This window comes from Ixodes scapularis, unplaced genomic scaffold, assembly GCF_016920785.2.
Source record: "Ixodes scapularis isolate PalLabHiFi unplaced genomic scaffold, ASM1692078v2 PGA_scaffold10__122_contigs__length_95168666, whole genome shotgun sequence".
NCBI classification, from domain to species: Eukaryota; Metazoa; Arthropoda; class Arachnida; order Ixodida; family Ixodidae; genus Ixodes; species Ixodes scapularis.
Genome location: NW_024609836.1, coordinates 84067419 through 84092816, shown reverse-complemented (window position 1 = coordinate 84092816; position 25398 = coordinate 84067419). Strand labels below are relative to the sequence as shown.

The window sequence follows — 25398 nt, the reverse complement described above, 5'->3', positions numbered from 1 at the left end:
ATTCGGTCAATCCAATCCAATTCCAAGTTCCAACAAAATGGCGGGCTGTGGACGTCAACAATCTCACGTGTACCGTACCGCATGTTCCTCCTAAACTATAAGTGGATTCTGCTCTAAATTATTAGTAAAAATGCATCTCACGAGTATTTGCGAATGCGAAGCGCAGGACAGCCTGGCTCCCGTGCGATCCGCTTCATCTGCGCCGTGGAAACAATGGGTAAGTAGTCGGCTTGTTTCAGAGGTTCGCGATACGTAGGATGACGTCTGTTTTGACCGGGACAGTCCCGTTTGAGGTCCTTACCTGCCGTCCCGTCATTTTTTCTGAATAAAGCCAAATGTCTCGTTTTTGTAGGAACTTGTTTAGGGGTTAAAAGCGCTAAAAACGACGGACGAGTAGGAGAGACACACACCACAGAGCGCTGGGAACTTGCTTGCGAGATCAGTACCAAACGCGGAGAAAAAACAAAAAATGCTTACTGGTGACAGTGCATTTTGTTGTGTATGTGTTATGTCTATGTTTGGCCCACCCGAAAACGCCGCTTCGCGGCGTCCGACTACTCGCTAAAGTGTCATTTGGTGAAACGTGGTCGTTCGCTAAAACGTCATTCGATCAAGATGATGATAGAAAAAATCGTAAGGGTGCAGGCGAGCTGGTGAATATTAACCATGTTGAATTAACCTGAGACTGGGGTAGAGAAGAAACATCAAAACGTAGAAGGGAAAGAAAATACAGGACGACGTCTCAAACTCAGCTAACTCATTTATTTAGTCCACCTCCTTATATACACTCCGTGCGACGCGACTAGCGCGCCGCCGTGCGGCCGGTACCGAAGGTAGGCAGTGAGCACCCCACAGAAAACGAAACCGAAACCACGCCGCGTACGTTGGTACACGTTGAAGTCGGAGTGGTGCTGTTGCGCTGAGTTCACAGCATGAAGTGCTGCCTGTGCTGCGTCATTAAGTGCTTCAATAGTTATGCGTCGTATCTCGTGGAGACAAAGTTTCACAGTTTTTCACCTCGTCGATGTTTTGTGGGACAGCGACAACGATGGAGCCGTGCCGTACGACGCGAGAAATTTGGTGTCCCGATCATGTCTGCCACTGTGTCGGCACAGCTGACATATTCTACACTGCCGCTTTGCGCTCTGCGTTTGTTTTCGTACCAGTAACGCCAACATGTGTCAGCGCCGATGGGCCGAACTGAAATGCCATCCCACACTCGTGGGTATGCAGTGCCAATTTCGTTGGAGGAATGCCCTCCAAAGAAGTTTCGTCCCCATCGTACATGTCGATGATATTTCCGGACAAGTATGGCACGCAATCTGTACTTCATGAAGAAAGATTTGAACGGTAAAAAAGTGAAAATATAAATCTAAAGAAAACAACCATGAAACTCGGAATCACTGGAGAATCGGCGTTTGAGTATGGAAGTTTATGTGGTGTGCTTTCTTTCTTGATCAGCCTCCTTTTGGATGTGGAGACACTGACACCCCGAGTTCTGTAGACAACATATTTCTTCTCGGCTTTAAAGCAACCTATCGCAAAGTGGTTCGAACTATAAGTACCGTTCGCTGGTCCCTTCCTACCTGTAAACTGTGCACCTCCCACGATGAGTGGTATTTTCTGACAGCCTTTGACGGTCAAAGCCAGTTCCCATTTAGTTACGCCGCCCAAACTAAATTTCCACCTGGTTTCGCAATGCCAACTATTTTTGTTATAATAACTGTTGTGCCAAGTGACAATCATGTCAAAGTACCTGTGGGCCGAAAATCAGTACCTCGTACAACAGGTTATTACACAACAGCTGACCGCAAAAACCCTTGGCGGCCAAACCGTGTGTTGGCCGACAACTTCGTTTTCTCGGCTTTGGAACCACCTTTCGTAAAGTTGTTTCAATTGGAAGTACAGTCTACTAGTCCCTTCCTACCTCTAAAGTCTCCACCTTCCCCGACCAGTGGTATTCTCTTGACAGCCTTTTCATGGTCAAAACCGGTTCCCATTGAGTTACGCCGCCCAAACCAAATTTTCACCTAATTTACCTATGCCACCTTTTTTTTTCTTTTTTGTATAATAAGTGCTGTATCATGTTACTGTCAAGTCCAAGCACCTGTGTGGCCAAATCTGCACTTTGCACAGCCCGCTATAACACAACATTTTGGGTGCAATATTGGATATACCGTACAGCTTTATTTCTTCATTCGTTAGAAACAACTTTCACACCGGCTGTTTTAATGAAACTTGGCACACTTCGTGCAGAAACTTAGTGGACATCTCACTCGCCTCCAATATCATCGTTCCAGCAGTCCTACGTTTACAGCGACAAACGAAATAAATTTCCCACTCAAAGCAATTATGGTGGCGGCCGTCTTGCTTTTCGGAAAATTGCTCCAACTCCTTTTTTGGCCGCAACTAGAGAAATTCCCCCGAATAACGACTAAAACTCAATATATAAGAAGAGGAGAACAGCTAAATGTTCTTCTTAGGTCTGCCCCAGCATTTATGCAACGTCACCCTCAACGTATCGGCTCAAAAAGCAAAAGTTTTGTCCGTGCGCGCTTCCGCCGCCACAGCTTGGCATGCGAAAAGGCGCCGCAGGCTGCTGAACGCGCCTCACGGTCGAACGCCAGCTCCTCCGCTAGCGGCGCTGCGCGCGTTTTTCAAAGCGCCCCCTATAGTTCCCGCACGGAGTGTATAGACCTTTTCATTTTAGTAGTTGCCTCACCGGCGGATAGAGGGCGCTGACGCACTCGGCGCCATTAGGTTGCTTCAATTTGATTGGTTTCGGTTTCAACGTGAACGCGGCTATGTGGCTGTTTTACGTTGTTTTTGCTTAATTTTGTGATACGAATATTTTCCTTGTAACACACAACCAAGGAAACAGCGGTATTGAACCACTTTGAGGACTACGAGGTGTATTTTTAGCCTAAATTGCGGGCTTTTTTTACCATCTCCTTTGATGTATCTGATTACGGTCGGTTGCAAAACGCCTGACTGATGCACAGGAGAGATTACCATCATCTACGGCCGTACCCGATGACACCAATTTCCAGTAAAACAAACTAATGAAGAGACTAACGCGTGAACGTACAGAAGCATATCGACAGCTTAATTAGCAATGTGCTGAATCGGCCAAAACAGATGAACTCGCGAGTTTACTACACACTGTTTGGTTTTCGTGGGCACCCAACCTTTAGTGAAATTCGCAAACTAAAAACGTATCGTGTAATGAGGCAGATAATTGATATAAACAAGTAGTATCGTCTCGTCCTCTTTTATTATTATTATTATTATTCTGTACTCGACCATTTTTTGACAGGCCGAGTAGGAAATTTCTTAAATTATCAACCCTGCTAAAGTATTCATAAGCAGCCTTTTGCGATATTGGCCCTAGAAAATAAATTATCTTTATATGAACGTTTGCTTACTCAAGATATGATATAATTGGCAGGCCCGTCAAATTAAACCTAGCATTTGTCTTCCGTAAAATTTGCCATATAAAGTTAAAGGGCGCAGGAGGACAAATACCTCGGAAAGTTTGGCTGAATCCTAGCGCTAGGCACCACTTCATGGACCTGTGTGAACAAACATTTATTTGTTTGAACATATTCGCTTTGTATATTTCGGCGTCGCCAGCCACCAAAAGTAAATCTCTCTTCGCCATCGACAATCCTGGACTCAAGTAATTGTTATGCAGACAACTATTTTTTTTTCAGCGTTACATATTGCGGAATGCAGATACTGGCAAAAGTTAAAACAGCATACATAAAAAAAAAGAAAACGTCGTCATTATAGCGTATGTGCCGAACCCAAACCGCGTTTTAGATAAACGACGTTATTTTTCTTGTGCACGCTATTCTAAAACTTGCTACTGTTAAGCTGTGCGTGGCAGTTTCTTACGCGGAAAGTCCCAACCTTTGTGTTAAAATAAACTAAGTGGACGGCACTGGTTATCTGAATATAATCAATAAATCACTTAAATGACTGTGGAAATGGGAGCGAGCATGGTATACAATTTCTTAAACTGTATAAGTAACTGACCAACCGAATGTTTACGTAGCAAAAGAGATTGAGAACCTCATACACATGGAGGTCTGATGTTATGAACAAACAAATCGCCTGATGTTGACATACCATTACTTCTAGCCTCAGATAAAATACAAGCTAAACGTTCGTTGTATATCTCCTTCGCGCGTTTCCTCCCATAATCAAAAGAAACTGTTTTCGATATATTATGAATACAAAGAACGATGCTTTCGAGAAATGCAGAGAGTCTCCTTGCGCTGACTATTCTTGACGCCTTCCGATCCTAGATGCGCGATATAAATATACGCGCTTCTTACTGAGAATGTTCCGCCATTATTAATGAAGAAATCTCGGGAGTCGTCGAGTAGACTATCGGACTACAGTTTCCGAAGTAAGGCAAGCAAGCGCGGTGAAACGCGACCAAAAACACGAATACAACGCATCCGCCAAGGCGCGGAGGGGAGAGCGGAGCAGCAAGTTGAAGCAACCTAATGGCTGCCGCGTCACGTGATTCCAAGATGGCAGCGCCCATGCGGGGGAGGATGAAATGGTCTATAGACCCTTACAAAAAGAGCGCTCTGGCCGCCGCCATTTTGCGGATCGAGCGACCCCTATCAGCCAGAAATTTCTGCCACCCGCTTGAGCTGTGGAAACCCGGTCAGCGTGACTTCCCACCTGCATTGTGCATTCAAAGTTCGCTTGCTGTTCTTGGAAGTTTTTACTTTATTTGCCTGTCTAGGATGCTTACCCTTTGTGTGTTATCTTCCACTCTGAAACCCAGCGAATACCAGAGCTCGAACCCTGCTCGGCCTTCACAGGAAACAAACGAAGGGAGCGAACGTCAAGCAGCCCGCGACGCAAGCAGTTTGACGCTTTTGGAGGATTATTTTCGTTGAGAGAATCTCCAAAAAGCCTTCCCGTCTATGTTCCGGGTCTTCACGAACAATAGCTGATGGAGTCGGGTCCGGGGTGTGGGGACGAAATAGACACGTTCGTTTATTTGCTTTGAAGCTGTGCAAAAGGGCAGCTCTCATCTGCATGTTTCCCAAAACATGCCGGATTCCGTCCGATTATCGTGAATTGACTATCGTTGACAAAGTATATTGGATATGTTATGTTATTTTAGACCTTTCTCAACTTATGTGCGCATAACGCGGCACCGTGGGGTACGTACAATATATGTTGTTCGATTGATGAGACTCGTTGAATTTCATGTTGCGGGCAAGGAATATCCATGCAGTTCGGATATCCTGTGTGGTCAAATATTTTGCACAGCTAAGACCTTTGTAGATTTACACGACTGAGTGAACGGTCGACATAAAATGAAACAAACATTCCAGTTGCATTTGTTCTGTTGCATACGGACTCACCAAAACAGCTTTCATTTCTTTGTTTTTGTTCTCAAAAATAGTGCAGTGCTTTCTTAAAGACCGCTATAAATTCTATTTGCCACAGAACACAAAATAAAAAATAATAAAACGCGGCAATTTAGCCTCCACCAGCGTCCGGAAGTGCACCTACGCAGGCTGCCACAGCCCAGCGCAGTCAGGCAACACTGGCATACACTCTCAAAACCAGGGACGCGCGCTGTAAATCGCTTCGTTCGAGACTGCCGCTGGAAAGGTCCATAGTCTCAATCTCAAGGTCATCTCCACCAACACAAAAGGACGACGTTATACAGATCAAGCGCCACAGCCTTCAACACACAATTTAAGAACGTTGACAACGTTTACAGGTCGACGCGGTAAGGCAACATCCATCCACCCTCAAACTTGAACAAAAGGATCCCTTCCCCTACTATTCTATACATAGTTCATACTTCTGAAACATAACATGCCCCTCTACAAAAAAAAAAAAAAAAAAAAAAAAAAAAAAAATTGAAACAATAGTTGGTTTCAGGGATGGGCAGTATTTCAAATACATATTTCAAATACACTGTAAATTGGGTAATGTACTTGACATGTGTATTTAAATACTAAAACGTGGGTATTTCAAATACAATTGTAATTAAATATAATTTTGTGGGCGAAAATACATCCCTCAAATTTATTGTCACTGTCCAGAGCAGGAAGAAAACTATGCTCTGCACCGAATGCATTGTCTCTCAATCAAGCACAAGCGTTTAGTGACAGTGATTACGGTGCTAGTCCAGGGCAAGAATATTGACGAAATCGACGTTCAGAGGCAGACTGGCTAAATAAGTGCCTGTTACAACTTGTAATGCTTTCCTGTCTGATTTCCATCCATACTTTTGCCTGGAACATTCTGAACGCAGGGGTCGTCCAGATTTTAGTAACTGGTGCGAGTTGCAACAATAAAAAATTCTTTAGCTAGTGCTGCGCGTCTTGGTCGTCTCGGTTCTTTGTTGGTCTATACCCAAATGTAATTGACAAAAAAAAGCTGCTTGAAGCTCTGTGCTTTTTTCACCTGTTATGTCCAAGCTGATTACATTTTTTTTGTGATTATATTTCTATTGCACTAGTAGGACCTCGCCGAGTGTGCGATGCAAAATTAAAATGAGATACCCAGAAACCCGTTGCAGGTACCCTGAAGTCACTGACGCAAATTTTGAGGAATGCATTTGGAAAGGTATTTGGAGGAGACCAAATACAGTTGGTTGTATTTGTATCTTGTACTTAAATGCTTTTTACGAAATGAAATTAGATTTGTAATTAAATACATTTTTGACGAAGTATTTTGTATTTGTACATATTTGCATTATTTTGCCCATCCCTGGTTGGGTCAATACACGTAAAGACCCACACAAAGCGAAAAAAAAAAAAAGAAGGTGTGCACAGATGCGTGCACACCTTTCTATCTTGCTATGCTAAACCTTTTGCATGCTTAGATTTTGCAGAATGGGTAAGAAAGGTGCTTGTGTACTTAACTGCATACTTAAATGCATACTTTTGCGGCGCCAAAAGGCCCCGCAAAAGTATGTATTTTCACAATGAACTGGAGAGTAGCAGAACTTTTTTTGTCTGTTTTGCTTCCCGCCCTTTCCTACTTTCCCCCTCGACATCCCATTTTCTGCTCTGGGGAGTATGGTCACCCTAGTGATACGTCAACAGACAAGTGTTTACATTTGATCTGCAGAAACCAGTCCTGGATGACCTCACGGCACCGTCGTACACCACGGTCAAGCTAAGCACACTTCCTCCTGCACGTAAGAGCTGCATCACCATTTCTACTTCCGAAAAAGTGTGTTTATTGTCACTGACTGGATGAGAGTGTCAGGGAGAACTTTCTGTTGTCCCGCCTCCAGCTTTTTGCCTCTATAACCCCTCAGAGGCTTAGGGCGTGCACGCGCAACCAAAGCATGGTGGAAGGCAAGGAGCGCATGCTGGAGGCTGAGAATCCGAAAGATGCGCTTCCGTTCTTATCCTGTCAGCGACTATGACGGTTACAGACGATAACCAGTAAACAACTCCCATTGGTCGATGGCTGTGACGCCATAAGAGGCGGAGCCCGTCGTTGCCAGTGGCAGAACTCGCTAAAATGGTTCTAAGTTCGTCGGCTTTGTCACTTTTGCTCTCGCTTCAAACTTTGGGTGACGCCGTACATTAATTTTTGTGCAAGGTTGAAATATGAGCATGGGGTGGTATTCATCTTGGCAAATGACATTTCGTCGAAGGAAGCTCCACCCAAAGTTTTGGTTGAGTGAAAGATGGAAATTATCTTTTTGGGAAATGTTGTCTATGTGACTTTACCGACATGGCTTTAGAAAGCAGTTACATAGCTGTTTTTGGTTTGTTTGTGATCATGGCTTGAAGCACAGTTGGCATGAGCATAGCATTAGCAATTTTTTGCATTCTTTTTTTACACCAAGCATCAGCAATCTTTTTTAAGTTGATGCACCAGATGAGCCTATTTAAGAAGACTGGTAATCTTCATAAGGGTCGCTCATTTGTGAGAAAAAAACTCGGTGCTAACTTTGTTAGGCTCTCCACGAGCGTCTCGAATTAGTTTGAGCAAAATGCCGCAGCAGAATTTTACACCTGGTAGTGCAAGCATGAGGAACAATTATGCTGTGTAAAAGTAAGCATGCCTCCCCTTTAGTAATCTTAGCCTGTCCCGTTTATTCTCACAAAGCATGTAGAAAAGGAATACCTTCTGTGTTCTGGATGAGCATTGTACTGACGTGCGGTCATGCGTCACTGTTGCGTGGTGCACGTTAAAGACCCCGGGCTGGCAGTTGCACTGCACTGGCAAAATTTCTCACCTACAGCCGAGGTACCAGACACCCACTCGGGCTGACTGACTTCTGGCTGTATAAACATGCACACAACAGAATTACTTATAAACACCTTTTACAGCTATAGGTGTCATTGAGACTTGCCAGCTGCATCCATTGTCGACGAGGTGTCATGCAGAAAGCTCTGTTTCGTGTGCGCTCTCGCGTGCACCGCATGTGACGCCAAGCAAAGCGCGCACACTTGGCTCTTGCCGAACGGCAGTGTCTTTTACTTTTTATGTTTGGCAGGGGACGCTGCCCCACATTCCTCACCAATAGAGCTGGGTTTGCACGTTCTATCACATGTAAAGCAACTTATCGCTCGTAATAGGATGTGTCTCCGTTCAGTTTTGGTAGGGACGTTGACTCGTGAATGAAATGAGTTTTCTTTCCTACATATTTGAGTGGCCACAAAGGCTGTGTCGTGTGTGATCGAGTAAGTAAAGAGTGCAGGAGGGAATACGGATTAAAGTGTGGTGTCACTACGTGCAATAACGGCCATTGCTGTCGCTTCTTTGCATACTGTGACGAAAAGCTGCTGATTCGATCTTAGATAAGACAAACCTACCTTGCACGCAGAAATTGACCAGAGCCTGAAGAAAAAGAATGGCCGTGCCAGTTTCCTGGCCAAGCTGGCTCAGACGCTGTGCTTCGGCCTCAAGTTCAGAGAGCTGGCACAGGTGCTGGAAGCTTTGACCGCAGGGATGTATGCGGCGGACCAACTCATTCTCAAGGTACGTCTTCACCGTTATCTCTGTTGAAGGCCAACGTTTTTGACGGTCCTTCGTTCATTTTTGACGGTCCTTCGCGACAATTTTCTCATTGAAAACGACCCGTAAAACATTCTCTGCTAAAAAATGACTTCTGCACAGCTTTCTTTTTTAAATTTTATTTATAGATACTGCTAGCCACCGAGGAGGGATCCAAGGTAGGACAGATACATGGCGTGACACTGTTAGAGCAAAGAAAAGGGTCACCATTTTTTTTTTCCTTTTAGAATGTTGTTTTCAAAACTACTTCCTTGGTTTGAGGTGCTCGGTAGGGATACTTGCATAAGGGGTAAAATTTGCTGCCAGCTACAAACAAGCGTCCAAATCGTGTTCGCACTAACAGCGTCACGCATTGTACGTATGAAAATTCGTTGCAAAGACAAATATGTATTGTAGGTGTGGTAGCACTGCAAGCATGATGGGTGTACAACACCGCACTGTCGTGAGAATGAACAAGACACTCTGCTCGGAAAAAGCCGGTAAGAAAAATAAGTAACAGTTATTTTCTAAATTGAGAACAAAAAACTGATTGCATAACAGTAGCAGGGGAATATTCTGTCAAAGTGTATAAAAGCATGAATTCAGTATACCTGAAATAAGTCAGGGGACTGCTCTAGTAAGTATAAAAACTAGGACGCACAATCCGAGCAGGGAGTTGTTTCGAGGAGCGAGTTCCCTCGATATTTGTTTCTTGTTGCCTTTGGATTTACTAAGGCAAAAATAACTTTGATATATATTTCAAAATGTATTTACCATCTGTCAGACTAAAAATCAACTTCATTTGGCTAATCTTTCTATGTTTCTATGAGAAGGGAAGACCATCCTTGAGTTAAAGCTTCGAAATTGACAAGTTCTCACCATATCTATTGAAAATAAATCGTCGCACTTCTGGATTGTTTCTAACTTGCTGACATTAGACTTGGTTTAATGCAAAGTTGTCTGCTAGGGTCGTTTTTGTCATATACCGTAAGGCCAAATGTTGTCTGGAGGTTCTCACTTTCCTTTAGTAAAGAGGAAGAAATAAGAAAAACCTGCCTCGGCCATGTTTTTTTTAAATCTTCCGTGCTTGTTTGCATAATTATCAATCAGCAGTTGTTTTTGCTAGGGCACACTACTGTCACCAGATGACGAAGCTACTTTTCTATTGACTGGAATCGGACTTTTCTGTTTACCTGCCGAAATATTAATGACCACCTTTTTTTTCTCCCATAGGCGGGAATGCTCCTGTTCGAGAACCACGAGCTTTCATCTCCCCACAGGACAAACTTTTTTGTCAGGTAAACTGCTTCTCTTCCTTTATTCTTTATTCAAAGATTACCTCGCAGTGCCCGAGGGCGTTATTGCAGTATGGCTACGTGGAAGGGGAAAAACCCGTCTTCATTGGGACAGCACACTTGAACTTCCACTAGACCGTGCCAGTGCTGTGGAATAGTTCTAACACAAAAAAGGATTGTCCTGGCACGGTGCTCTTTCAGTTTAAAAGCGTGGTAGTTGCTATCAGAGGCAGAACAATCCGCTGCCCTGGGAACCTGCATAGCTTGGAGTTTGGACACAGTTCGATTTGTAATTTTCACATCCCCCGACGACCATACCTCTGTCTTGTCACCGCTGTAAAACTGGCAAAGGCCCCTTGAACCCTATTATTGAGACATGCACTAAAGGTATCATAGCTCTGTGCTACATCTAGCACTCACAGATAATTTAAAATCTCTGTCCACTTTATAAATATCAATTGGAATGCATGCATCCTAAAAGGAGGAGCACCACTGAGAATGCGCACGCCGCACTTTGGATGTGCACCTTTCTGTGCTGGGGAGGTTTGTTTTGAGCTCGCTGAGCTGTGTGGAACGGACCGTCTGCGAAGGACGCCTCTATTTGTCGGGGTTTTGCCAGCCCACAGTTTGAACGACTGCCAGCGGGCACATCTGGTCAAGGACATGAGGACAGCTCGTTTGAAACGTCTTGTTTAAAACAGTCTGTAAGTAAGCCTGGCCAAGTATGAAGCGGGTGAATGCACATGAAAAAACCTCCACGTGCCACTACGCTCAAATGCTAGCTTCGTTAGTGCTTTTGCTCGGACCATCTTAAAGAAAACGCTGTTTGGAACGTGCGATCCCTGAAAGATTGTCCCTGTCTAGGCACAGGCTAGAGGCACCAAAGAAGCTCCACACTCCACTCTATGATTGTCTCGTGGGGGTTACCATTTTATTGCCCAGTGCAGATCATACTGGAAATATGCAGCGTCTCCCACCGTCCTTTTTTGCCACACTACGACAATCTGACGCATGGTGCATGGGGAGTACCCATAAATAGAAGGAGCAGTTGCAATTTCAGAATGCAAAGAAAGCAGAACACCAGCAAAACTCTGTGATACGTTGGCTCTGTTTTCTTTGTGTTCTGAACATGCAGTGAGAGAGAAGGAATTGCTCACATCCAGGATGCATGGAGAGTACGAGCGGGCCAGAGCGTACGTCGGGACACTATTCCTTGCGCTGTGTGGTGCAATCTGGGATTGGCATCAGTCCCTGTGGGAATTTATTAATTTTTTTATTTATTTATCTTGCCCTCGGGGCGTAAGCATTACAGAGAGGGAAGTGGGTTTTAGTGAATTGAAACTGAATGAAACACATGGGAAAACATCATAAGCATTGGCCAGCGGATGAGATAACCTAAGGTGCTTTTAAGAGCAACATGATTTGTGATTGAGACTGTGGGAGCGGGAAGCTGGATCCAGTCACACTTTCTAGAAAGGTCCATGGGTGATTGTTACTATTGGAATATGTGGCTCCCTGAGCTTTAAACATGGCGTCGGGAAGCTCTGGCATTATCGTTTTGCTTCGTCGCGGACCGTTCTATTATTTCTGGAGGACGGAAAAGCATTTTCTGCGATTTCAGATAGAGCTTCGAATAACTGACGACAATGACAATGATTCTAAGCAATAAGATGGCCGAAGCGTCGACACTCTGAAGCGTGGCCTATTTAGTGGCTCTAGTACACGCGTAGGTCCCGACATGCTCGATGTTGTTGCATCGCACCACAGGCACTGCCGCTGCCTCGGAACGGCCGACAAGAAGGCCACGGCTCTCGAGTACATCATCTACTGCCTCAAGCGGTCCGAACACGTTCATCTCAGGACTTTCTTTCAGGTGGGCGAGCTCTCGACCATGATCGCTATTGTATTTTCTGGTTTAAAAGTCGCACTCCCCTCTAGAAACGACCGTTTTCGCAAAAAACCTTGTAGATCAGTCACACTTTTATATTTATACGGCTGTACGACGTGAAGCCGTACCGACGACCCTGCATACATGTTTTGCGATCACGATACGTACGCGGGCGGGAGCCAGTTTCAATATTCTCACCAATGGATCGAACAAGAAATATAATTCCCACGGCAAATTTGCGCAATTGACGTTCACACTTATAGATTAAAACGCACATGAGTCGCGCCATTGCGTACGACGCCCCTGCAGAGATTTCGGAGAGAACAAAAAGGTGACTTATACGTGGGTAAATACGGTAAATTGTTTTGCGGTATCCAAGCACAGTTTTTGCAACTCTTTTGACCTAGGACCACTTGCGGGTGCACAGGAAGATGATCCGTAAGAGCGAGAGGGTGGACCACATCCTGAGAGGCTACTTGGGCATCCTGGACTACATAGAGTGGCTGCCCCTGGCAAGCGGCCAAGGTGCGTTACATCTAACGACCCCGTACATTGCAGAAAGGTGACCTGCAGCAACAAATTACAGTAGATCTCCATGAGTGGTCGGAGCGAAGAATGGAGGAGGAAACCGCCGTGATCGGCGGTTTCCTCTTCTTTACTTGTCTTCTTTCTAGCATTTCCGAGTCTAAATTTTAAAGAGTGGAGGGCTTTGTGGGACATGTTTGTCTTGCCCTCCTTAACCTGCAACAGACTATAGCGGTTCTCTCTCCAGTGGCGTCGGAGGGAGAAAATGCCGAGGAGGGGGCCACGGGAGCGGAAGCCTACCACGGCCTGACGATCGCGGCCAGGGCCATGGACAACTTCCGCATGCTCTTGGATCACGAAGGCCCCTTCGACATCTTCATCGTTAAACTGATCCATGTGAGTGCTGAAGCGGTTCCCACTGCTGCAGTACCCAGAACTGTATTCTATGTCAGAAGCTCATCCAGCTCTATGGAAGCCACGAGCTGGAAGGGAAACAAGGTCCTTTCATTTAAATTCTGAGTGACAAGCTGATTCCCGATGCAAACAGAAGCAACCTTTCTGATTCACAAAAGATAGTCTAGGTAAGGGGGAAATCCTCACTCTTCTCCTCTCCGAGTGCATATGTTACGCTTTCCCTTACCTTTGATAACACTGCACGCAACTAGTGAGATAGAGCGTAGACCTCGCGGCATGTTGGCACTTTGAAGGGACCGCATAAATCGGATTCTGAACGTATCGTGTTTCCCGTAGATGTTATGTTTCATATTAAACAATATGTTAGATGAACATCTAGTCAAGCCTTTTTTGTCATTTCGCAAAATACTAAAATAGCATTGCGAGCCATTGTGGCATTTATTGCGACGAAAAAAAATGGGTGGAAGGAAAAAGGAAATAAATCTGTCCCATGTTTTATCTTGTTCGTTTTGTGCGAATAAACACCAGTGGCTTACCATGCCATTTCATGGCTTCTTGCATGCTAAGCTTAACTCATTAGAAAACCTTTCTTTTTTCTTTAATATTTAGGTGAATTTGTCCTTTATTTTTAATTGTCTTATGTAGGTTTATACAGCTGGAAGTTAGTCAGCCCCAATGAGCGTCTGGTATGTCAGCTGTAGATGAGAAATTTAGCCAGTGCAGTACAACTAGCCTGGGGCCTTTGACATGCATTACACAGTAGTGATACACAACCGCACGCCAGTACGATGCTCATCCATATCGAAACGGGCAGGGGTGGGGATTGAATTTTACTAAACAAAATGCACTAATTACACGTTTATGCTAAACAGTGTGTAGAAGAAAGTTACTAGGGCAGATTTCGTCCCAGTTTTGAATTTGTATTCTGTACAGTAAGCCTAAAAAGTGGTACACTGTGAGGTGGATCAGGTGGGGGCAATCCTAATGACGTTGCTATGCCACCTCAGATGCTGGAGTTTTATGGCCACCTGGACAAGGCAGAGTCTGTGTTGGAGGAGTACTTGGACAAGAACCCGGAGAGCCTGAACGCCCACATCTACCTGTACACCTTCCTCAAACGCCACAACCTGAGGATGGAGGAGCGCATCGACGTTCTCCACGTGAGTTTCCTTCCCAGCTGCGGACTCCGCTTGCAAGACCCTTTGTCTCGAGGCAACTGTCGAAAGGCCGCGCCCGCTTAGAACCTTAAAGTTGGGCATTGATCTGTCTAGCCTCGAAGAACGACATTCCGTTCCTTTTGGCCTCGGCTGTAACATCAATCTGATCCTCATTATTTTGTAAGAAAGGATGCACTGTAGTAATAAAAAGGAAATGCAGCAACCAAAGCCCTAAAAGAGTGACGCAATGTTTCGAAACCTGCTTGGTTTCTTGTAGGGGGGTGGCTGAATCCATGGGGCAGCAGCACGGGGCAACAGCAGCTCTCGTCTTCGTCTGCCAAGAACAACCCGTTTTCTAAAGGGGGCGGTTGTTTGTTAGTTGACCTTGTCGGGTGGTGTAGGCCAAGGGCGTACGCAGCTGGCAAGGCACCCTGGGACCCGTCTAAACTTCTTCGAGTGTGCTGGATCTGTTACAATTTTCTTTTCTCTATAATATAGTTCCACCAACAGGAGACAAATTTCTTTTTAAGATGTCATGGTCGCGGTGGCACCGTCCGTTCCGGCACGGTGACTCCGGGTGTGCATTGCGTCTTTCGTCCACCTGGTTGCTAAAAGTAGCCACACTTTGGTTCGCTCTTCCAGAAAATATGTGGAATGGACCCGTCCAATGCTTTGGTTTTGGACTACATTGACTACATCTACAGCCTTGGTAAGTGAGCACACTCTTAAGAAATCTGGAGCACCTACTTTCCCGCAAAGCACTCGAGAGAGCCAATCGCTGCATTGTACGGAGGAAGCTGGGCAAATGGCGTGGCTGAAAATACGTTTAGACTTAGGGTAAAAGAGCAGTCTGACTATGGCAACGAACCTTGTAAAACATCGCACACGGTACCGCAGCGCAGACCGTTCTGGAAGGATCAAATATGTTATCAGCCTCGTTCACCACACTCCCTCCGTGATATGGGACGCCCACATAAACGAGATCTGTCTTGCCCTTTCTAAGGTTGATGGAATTACGTCACGTAATAAGCATGTTCTTCCTGAAAAAACAACTTGCTTTGTATTACGCTTTCTTTTTTTTATATTTAAGCTACTGTTTCCTTGTCTGGGGTAATACCGCAGCATTAAATATTCAGAAGCTTCTGATCTTGCAAAAGAAAATGTTAAAAGCTATTACAAAAGCTCCATATAATTTCCCAACCGGGCAGGCTTACTTGCAGTTTAAAGTTGTGCCTGTATATAATTTATTTGAATATAGATTTGCTTGTTTTTACAAAAATATAATAGAAAAAAATATAATTTTCTTTCACATATTCTTACTGTGCCCCACAATACGCCTTATACAAGCAGGGAAAAAGACACCTTTGTTTTACTTAGATGTAGAACAAACTATGGTTTTACTATGTTACGGTATATCTTGCCTAAGTTTTAGAATACGCCCCTATGCGACCACCTGAGTGATATGTCTTCTTCTGTCCTCCGGAACACTTTTCTATGATTTGTCTGCACTTCAGCCATGTGTAAGTTGTGCAAAATATGTGCAAAGCTACGTGGACCTCAATATACTTTTCATTTTGTTCATATTTTTTTACACCGCTTTCTTGTGAGGGTAGCAAGGCCCGTCAAGCAGTGGACGACGCTGCTTTTTTCTCGCCACCCTTAGTTTGTGTTTCAAGCTGAAATAAACGCGGATTGATTGAAAACAGTAACTTTTCTTCAAGTTATGGGAAATTTTGCAAAATTATATTTTTCACCTGCAAGCAATGAGACAAGAGATTCGCAGGATAGATGCCATTTCTCTAGCTTTCTTTCATGCTGCGGTTGTCTTGCAGAGGGCAGCGGCAGTGCGGAGAGCGTGCGTATGGTTGCTGACTTCCTGGATTCGTTCGACAACAAGGATTCCCTGGAGGGCTGGACCTGGCTGTGTAGGACCGCTGTGCGGGCAGTTCACAGGTATGGCCAGCTGCCAGAGTTTCAGAGCTAACCGTGACAAGTGATTATGGAAAAACTTACAATGGAAACATGGGGCACTCTCTTGGCAGTTTGCACCATTCAGCCCCAGGCATTCGTGGACTTTGTTGGCCACCATTTTCTTGTCGTGTCCAAATACATGGTGGATTTTAAGTTGGAAGCAAATTTAAATTGAATAGTGGTTTTGGCCGAATGTTTTCTAATCGAGTGTCGAATAGTTTCTCCCAAGTCTTTCACTACCATGCGCCATGCTTAAGCGATTCAGCTGAACATGTGAAGGTTGTTCTCAACCTTCTACTTGTCTACTTCTAAGCTCAGTAAATTTTAGTAGAGCTACATTTATGAACAGTGGCATGTAAATGACAAAATTGTTGCATTTACCCTAATTCAGGGGATTTATAAATTGCTTGCTATTGGCAAATATTATTGGAGCGCAGCTCTTAGGCCGGGTTTCGCGACGTTAACGTCGCCGTCGGCATAACCGCACTAAATTTAGCGGGAAAATTAAAGTTGCGCGACCTCGACACTAATTTAATTCCCCGCTGAATTTAGTGGGGAAACTAAATTGGTGTTGAGGCGACGTGACATCAATTTCCTCGCTAAATTTAGCGGGGAAACTTAATTCGCTAAATTTAGCGAGGAAAGTTTTCCGCTAAATTTAGAAAAACAAACAAATACAACTGAAATACAAAAGGGTACAAATGATGAGCGCGGGCCGTCAAGACATCGCTGTCTAACAAATAGGCTGTGTTCCAAATTCCACCCAAATAGATCTGAGATACTCCGGCTGGTTATGTCATGTGACAGCATAGATGGAACAATGCTGGACACGAGTAGGTTTTCAAACGCCATGGTACAAAACCCTTACTTTGGAGTAAGATTGAGTAAATTCTGGAACAGCCATATTCTTGCACAATCGCGGTGGATTAGCCCCGTGGAGTCTGCACTTCCCGCCGAGCACCCGTGCGCTGCGGGAAAGCAATGTCCGCGAGCTCCGCGGGTATTGCTTTTCCGCAGCGCACGGGTGTTCGGGGGAAAGCGCACTCTGCAGGGCTAACTCGCCGCGATCAACATTTCAAAAAGTATATATCTCAGAGTTCTCAAAGCGAAAATTGAATAGCGTATTATTCTAAACCACTATTAAAAAATTAGAATAATCGCACAGCACTACTGTCATTTTTCTCATTAAACATTTCCGAAAATCGCGTATATTTTTAGTTAACGGGTTATTCTGAAACTTTGGCCCCTGGTCCGAACTGCTAGCACTACATTTAGGCCAAAACTGAGCATTCAACATGCAATGTTTTTTTTTTTACGTTTAGATACTAAATATTATTCGGGAACACCCTGTACGGTCATGGCCTCAAAATGACGGGCACGCTCATTGTACCAAGCAAGCTGGACTACCTAGCGTGCTCATTTACGTCTCCTTGCAACACCGCTGCCTGCAGGAAAGAGAAACAGCTGCTAGCTTGTCTCAAGCAGCTGTGGAAGGAGCGACGTGGCTACTGGCGGCCTTACCACTTCAACGTGCGCTTGCAGCCCACCGGGTGCCCGGAGGTCTGGATCTGCAAGGCAACGCTCCTGCGCGTGCTCAAATTAGACGGTAATTTTCGAGCCCCCCTTGCTCGGGGAGGGTCGGTGGACCCGGCAACCTTGGGCCTTTTACGAAAAGGCTTTACGGGTGTGGTGCCTAGAACGCGTCTCTGGTCGGTGCGTTTAGCGTTCTCTTCTGCCCGTGCGTCGATAGTGGTCGCCAAGCGGTGGCCAAGGACGTTGCCAAAGCCGGAGTATCGTGCTGTCGGATTTTGTGATTCTGGCAGTTGGGCGTAAAGGTTTGGTGAAAAGGAGCGAACGCTAGTGTCGCCATCGTCGTCAGGTTCATGGCCGGCGACAACGCGACACTTCTGTGTTATCGGGCGGAAATTGAGGAACCACTTTTTAGGACGCAGCGAACACGCCGGTCAGAGAGGCACCATACTACCGGGGAATGTGAAGCAATCCGGGGCACGGGAGGAAGCTTTGAACTCTCGCGAAGTTTGCAGTCCGTGCAGACTCAACAGTGCATACATCATCTTTGACTCCCTACAGTCTCGGTGTTGCATTATAATGTGTAGAAACCTGTTTCTTAAGAAGCATACTAGTGTTTCTGGGGCTTCTTTTTAACACATTCGGGGGGAGGGGGAAGGGGCAACGGCGGGTGGTGGCTGGGGTTATACCCATATCAGCAAGTTTTCATCTTGTTGCGATCATATTTACTTTCGGGTGGCGTCAATCTGCAATCTATAAGAAAAAGTATTGTGTTACGTTGTACATTTTTTTTATATTGTTTACTTTGAGCGGCTTTGTTCACACTGTCACTGATCCTTAAAGAGAAAACATTTGGTTCTTCCAAGCAATAACTGCCGATGCAGTTGTTTGTCACTGAAAGCCACGCATTTATTTCTCTCTAGACGTGACCCTATGCTGTAAACAATGGAATGCTTTCCCATCTAGGCCAATAGTGAAAAGAATTTATTGTGCAAAACATTCTTAAGAAGGAAAGCGTTGACATCCACATTAATATGTCTCTGTCAGCATAACCGATAAAAGTTATTCGCATAATATTATAAAAATGGACTCAATATTAAGCTTGCAAATGTTGTAATCACAAGCTCTATACCGAGTCCGCAGAGTGTAGAAGACCTTTCATTCCTGGAAAAGAGGAAACATGTCTTCACAGCCAGATATAGATCATGCCACGCAAATACAAAAGTCAGCTATCGATACGCATGCTCTTTGGCATGCACGTCACTGTTGATGTCATCCAGACCGTTTTCCTCTCTTACAGACAGAGGATATATGTCGAGCGTCGAAGAGAAGCTGGCAGAACTGGGTGCAGACACGGTCGACGCTTACAACACCTTCGCCGAAAAGATGTTGCAACGGCCAGACTCTGAGAGCATCTTGATGGACTGAGGAATTCTATGGAGACCACCGTTACTGTGATTGAAGAGGAGGTGTTGGCGTCGGAAGTTTTATCCTGACTTGCGGAGAAAACTGTCGGCACAACTCGGCGAAGTGTCTTTAGCAGCGGCGATTGTCGGTTTGAGAGTACTTTTTGGCTGCGAACACTGCCGTTGCGTCGTTGCCGGTCTCAGCGCCTTTTCCGTTTTTCTGGGGGCCCCCTCGGTGTCCTTGTCAATGACTCAGGTCTCTTGTGGGGGGCTGGAGTGCTTTCGGCGCCATTTTCTTCTGCGTTGCAATAAAAAACAAACAAAAAAAAAAACAGCATTAAAGGCTACTTATATCATTCTGTGAACATAATAGCACATCTTAAAAATAAAAAGACCTTCCATTTCGGGAACAGACAAAAGGACAACCTTTTATACCCGGGGACAACTCTCTGTGGCAATGAAGCGAAAGCTGGAGGACTGAAGCACGTAGTTTCACTGTGTAGCTGAATATAGTTCAAGCAAAATAATTTGCTGGGTGTAACTTAACCAATTAAAAAAATATAAAATTGTTATTTTTATCTTCAATTTCACAATGTTACTATAGTCCGTTGCAACTCAAGAAGGTAGGGCAAGGGTAAGACGGGCCGGAAAGGAGGAAGCGGACGAAACACTAAAGAGAGGATGAGGTTTCTCCCTCTCTTCTCCAGCATTCCGTCTGCTTTCTCCTTTCCGGCCCGTCTTACCCTCGCCCTTCGTTCTTAGGTTGCAACGGACTATAGTATTAACCAGGATGTGCCAGACTTATAGCATTTATTTAGCTCTTTCGTGTCTCCTTGGTTTAAGTTTGACACAGGTTTTCTACTTCCTGGCAAAACAAAGATGTTGTCTTTATCGCGTCCGTCATTGGGTATGATTGGTGTAGTGTATCGTCGGTACCTTCTGTGAGCTTGCCCCTTCGTTCACTCTGTGGGATTTTCACAAAGTTTGGCAATTTAGAGTTGTAAAAACAAAAAAAACAAGCAAGTAGTGTGCAATGTGTACGCACGCAAGTGAGGCAAAAGGAACCGGGATTATTGCTTCCTTATACCGGCTGGTTAGCGAGCTCACTGGCGTAAGCGAGCTGGGGTGGGGATTGAGTCTAGGATCTTCGGGTTCTGCAGCGCGAGCTTTTGCTATGCATGTTCCGAACTGTGGTGCACCACCGAACTTCTTTAGGGCCAGTGGTAACTGAATGCAATCCAAATGGAATCTTGGAATTTCACTTTGCACCGTGGCGTGTGCGTGCTTCTATTTCGGTATATCGCACCCAGGCTATTATTTTTTAGTACCAGACGAGTTTACATATCAATGACCTCAAAACACTGTAGCGCCGATGAAATTCACGGCATTTCTTAAAGGGATGCTGCGTATCTGTCGGTTGCAAGACAAATGAAATTCGAGGAGATCGACCAGAGTGTAATTTACCTGAGAAGTCGGTGAGAGTGCTTCAATTGAAGCGTTGGCTTGTGTTTAAAAACAAGTGAAATGTTCAGAAACAGACGCGGATATGGGGGCCCGTGTGCTCGGCGATCACAGTTCAGCACCCTCAACCGTGATCCTCATAAGAAGAGATTAACTGTAGCAACTGCATGGCCCTCGCGCCAAAACCCAAAATGCAATTGAAACCAAAAAAGTCTGGAACTACTTGGCGCGATAACACAGAGCCGTTAGCTCTGCCTGCCTCTCCCCCTCCCCAGTTTTTTGTTAACTGCCACAAAATGTTGCCCCGAGTACAGTAGCGTGGCTCCGGCCCAAAGTCTCCACTCTGTCTCCCAGTGAGTCCGGTGCAGGGGTAATGCTGACGTTTGACCAGGGGAAAATTGTTGATTCTTTCGCCGGGGGAAAGAGGCGGGGGTAATGTTTTTAGTTTTCTTGCCCGATCTCCCAAAGGTCATCGTGGTGATATCCCACACTACCTGGTAATAGTTACGAAATTGCACAGGGTAAGCAAAATGGCAAAGGAAAACAAATCATACTTCTAGGCTAGGTTGCGCAAAATACCGCCCGTTATAAAGGGTACAATGTCTTGCCTAGAGAGCAGGTCTGTCTCACTTAACACGCGGTTCGAGGCTAAGCAGGTACAGTGGCGGATCTAAGGGGGGGGGCGACGGGGCCCCCCCCCCCCCCCTCCAAACAACGTCGACACCCCCGCACTCCCAAACGGAGCTCTGGATCTGCCCCTGAGCCGGGCTCCCACTTGCAAAAATGTATACCCTTTGATTCGGCGGCGGCATGCACCACCTGGCCTACAAACATTTACATCCCTCCTCTTAAATTCTGGTGTAAATTAAAACTCCAATTATAACCTCACCAATTTTGGCTATTGTCACACTTATCTAGACCTTCTCCACTAGTCTCCCAACATCCTGTTACTGTAACCCTTTTTCACTACGTTCCTCCATCCTCCCCAACAAAACCCAGCAATCCCGTCATATCCACTACTGTCTCGGAAAGGCCAGGGCGAAACCCTGTGCAATTCAAAATCACAGATCTCAATGTCTCGCTCTCATTACGGCATAGGCAACTCAATCTCTTGCCACTTAGCTCTATGTGCCCTTGCCCCTAATACTCCTGTTCTAGCCTCAAACAGTAAAGAGCTCCCCTGTGGATTGCCAAACGCACTGATTTCACCTTTGTCCTTGGGTTGCCAGAGGGAGTTTCTGACGAACCGCTGCGCTGCACCCTGATCCAGCTTGGGCGCCTTTGCCTTGTCTGCTATCTGCCTGGCTCGCACCATGTACTCCTTGATGCGCTCCTGCAGGCACAAGGAACAGTGAACACTATCAATGCGAAAACAAACACTCAGCAAAGGCTCCAAACAAATCATTGCCTTGCAACTGCCGCCCTGGATTCTTGGACCTCATTTTAAACACCAAATATTAAAATATTGACTGTTGGTTTTTCTTAAAACAAAACAAATATTGTTTTTCACTGTTTTTAGTTGCACTCTCGCAACGGCGGAACAATAGAAGTAAAAATATGTTAACGTCTTTCTCGACTTAATGTATGCAACTTTGACTTTGCTGCAATATGACTTGCATGAAAGAAATGGGAAACAGTGATACATGCTGTTTTCCCTACAGAATTAAAATAAAATGGCGGGCTAATTGGTTATTCATAACGGGAGGGGGAGACCGGCGCAAAAAGGAAAAGGTTAATAGAAGGCGACGACAAGATAAACCTACAAAAGGGGTGCCTTTGATTTTACTTTTTTTTATTTTTTTTAACACTTACTAAAGTATTATTTGACTATTGCTTGTTTCCTGCGATTACTGACAAACTAGGTGCCCTGGTCTGTACATGCCATTGTTGTGAGTACATTCAGACAGTTCTGCTCGGTTGCTAATAGCAGATGGCATGGGCTTTAGCGCGACTCTGAACATTAGTCAGTAATGAGTGTTATTTCTCTTACCAATTCACGACGCACTCCGTGCTGCTTTGGGTCTTCGCCGGTTGTGCTGAGGTACACTGCAACCAATGACTCAACTTTACCTTCAACTATGAGGCAGGACACTGAACACAAGCTGCCTTTGATTGGACAATAACAAATTTCATTTAGGTTAGCATAGGTAATTCAATTTCTTGAGAATAGTATCGGAATATTTGGCGAAACTGAATACTAATACTTCAATATTATATAATAGACCTGTAAGGCAACAGAGCTTGACTCACATTAACTAAGATGGCAGGCACATAGCCTGGGGGGGGGGGGGGGGGGCTCATGGGGGCCTTCCCTTGAAATCTTCCATTTTGCTGGGACCTCCTCTCCCTCCTCCCCCTCACACAGCATTTCGTCATAGGTGGGCCCCTCCCCCTCCCTCCCTCCCCCTCCCCCTCCCCCCCCCGAAAAAAAATCCTGGCTATGTGCCTGTAAGACGGCCTACAAGGAAATCTGATGCAAAGCTTCAGCTTCCTGGGTATACTGCTTTACCTACGGCTAACGACCACGGAAAAGAATAAATAGACAACGGAAACCAACACCGCAATGTCATTACTGCACCGAAATGGCAGTTTGCATTTTTTTTCCATCATAAAAGGCACTGGTACATGCACGTTGACTTACCTAGAATTATCACTTACTCGACCTCTTGTGTCAATGAAACACCAGCTTGTGCCAGCTCCTTCCACAATGTTTTGTATCGTACGTGTAGGTGAAAGTAGAAGAATAGTGTTATTTTTCTGGCACAACTTACTCCAGAACAACGAGTTCATGGCATACAGGATGGTGAGATCCAGCCTGGCTTTGTCCAGTGGAAGCAGCTGTAATAGGAAAAAGGGCCTTGCATCGATCAGCACTGCTTGTGGAGGAACACATACACTCCATATTTTATCCCACCTGTAGTTACTCAGAAAGTATAGACGCCGAAAAAACACAGACCGGGACAAGAAGACCAACGACACAGAACGCGCACTCTTAGCATTCAACACGAGCCTAGAGCAGGCTCAGGGTCCAATAACGGAGGAGGTGTATAAGTGTGTTATATATACACATATTTTTTCTTTTTTTTTTTCTTTGAGAATTATAGTCAATGTCGAAGTGAAAGCGACAGGACGCTCGTTGCAACGTGCTTTCGCTCCGCGAGCACGCTGGGGGCTCGCGAGACGCGTCGATGTGCCAGGAAGCTCGCGCTAGGACTGAAGGCCATAGCCGCAGTTCTAGTTCTGTCAGTGACTATAGTGGTATTTCCTGAGTTCGAAGGAAACGCACGTACTGCCAACTGGTACCAATAACATTGGTATGCTACGCACGTTTGCGGGACACACGGAATACGACAAGCGGGCATGCAAGAGTTTGCCGCTCTCGAATGAGACGCGCTTGCGTATGCGATCGTGGAGGCGACATACTTCGTTGGTGGAATCGTCGAGACTGCTGACTAGGAAAGGCTTCAGAATGTCCTGCACCTTCTTCAGAGCAGAGTGGAAATTTTGGGCACGGTCCTTCAGTTCGGGAGGAAATTGGCTCGGAGCAGAGATTTCGACGCGCGTGGGGGCCGCCATCTTGGTTAACCTACAGCGACAACTGGATGGATGAAGAAAACTGGCCGAATCAGTGGGCCGAATGGATATGCTTGGGAAATTGTTTCTAGGATCGGGCGGTGTCTCCTGTTTCTAGGATCGGGCAGTGTCTCGCGCCATCTGGACAGATAGCCTTAAGTTTTCGGCTCATGAACAGCGAATCGTTCAAAGTTGTGTGGAGTTCAGCTGGTTGTTTATTCATGCTTGTGAAATTTGCCAGCTGAACAAAGGATGAAATATACAAGAAAGAGAGACAAGGAACATACACATGCACTCTGCTGGACTAACAACCATTTACCGAATAACTTATTTTCTACGTCGACTTTCATCTACTGAATAACTTCTTTTCCTTCGTCGACTTTCATTATTGATGTGCAGACATGAATTCTCACAAGAAAAACAGCCTAAAAACACTAGAAAGCTATGAAATCAGTCAGCATGCTACGGCGACAAGGAAAACAGTTTTAATATGTGTACCGCGTCAACTCTTCTGGCAAGTCCGACACAATCCGAGCTGCACAGATGCTCTGTTCCACTGAAGCTAGATGAACACGCACGTCTACAACACCGCGAGAGAATCTCCCTGGAGGAAGTTCGAAACATCCAGATCACACTTCACACATCTGGATGGTACACGCTCTGCTACGTGTACCAACCAGATCACAATCGGACGACCTAGGTGACCGGCAGGCTGGCCTTGCGCAGTATAAGGTACCCGTTAACCTGGTCCGGTGTCAGGAGCCTGATCCTGGCGTACTCGTCCACATTGGCGTAGCGCAGTTTGGTCGCCGGGTCCGTGTACCTTGCCGGCAGCCCGCTCGTGTCCGAGTACTTTTTGCTGGGCTTCAAGGACAGCGGCGCTTCGAGTGCCGCGTAGCTCGCTGACGATCCCGGCATCAGGCGCTCGGCAGAGATCACCTGCTTGAGGCTTTTCCACACGCGGGGCTTCTTGCCATTCCCGCCGGACCTCGACAGGTACGCGGGGTCCTTGAATATGTACAGGCGGTCGGAGTCGTTGACGGAGGACGGACCTTCTTCGACGTCAAGGGGCGCCTTCTTGTCGCCGGTGGGCTCGGCACCGCCGCCGCTCCCGGGCTTGGGCCGCTTCTTACCCATCCTGGTAACGACGGATTTCGCAAACGGACTCGGGA

General features: G+C 45.7%; 3 protein-coding genes across 3 annotated transcripts; 1 reads left to right on the top strand and 2 right to left on the bottom strand.

Annotated features, from left to right (window-relative positions):
• Positions 1-21: 21 nt before the first annotated feature.
• On the top strand, positions 22-19529 carry LOC115315002 (TATA box-binding protein-associated factor RNA polymerase I subunit A). Its single transcript, XM_029974227.4, has 12 exons — positions 22-217; positions 7120-7189; positions 8837-8991; positions 10240-10304; positions 12069-12174; positions 12597-12714; positions 12962-13110; positions 14136-14288; positions 14928-14994; positions 16118-16238; positions 17708-17862; positions 19087-19529. The coding sequence occupies exons 1-12, from the start codon at positions 131-133 to the stop codon at positions 19212-19214; spliced, it is 1374 nt and encodes a 457-aa protein (XP_029830087.3). The 5' UTR covers positions 22-130; the 3' UTR covers positions 19215-19529.
• LOC8023677 (nuclear nucleic acid-binding protein C1D) lies at positions 18750-24297 on the bottom strand. Its single transcript, XM_029974229.3, has 5 exons — positions 24077-24297; positions 23425-23491; positions 22644-22699; positions 21863-21986; positions 18750-19490 (listed from the first exon to the last, which is right to left on the bottom strand). Exons 1-5 carry the CDS (start codon positions 24227-24229, stop codon positions 19393-19395), a joined length of 498 nt encoding a protein of 165 aa, XP_029830089.1. The 5' UTR covers positions 24230-24297; the 3' UTR covers positions 18750-19392.
• A 399-nt stretch (positions 24298-24696) lies between these two features.
• On the bottom strand, positions 24697-25363 carry LOC8023675 (INO80 complex subunit C). Its single transcript, XM_002402417.5, has one exon. The coding sequence runs from the start codon at positions 25361-25363 to the stop codon at positions 24923-24925; it is 441 nt and encodes a 146-aa protein (XP_002402461.2). The 3' UTR covers positions 24697-24922.
• Positions 25364-25398: the final 35 nt, after the last annotated feature.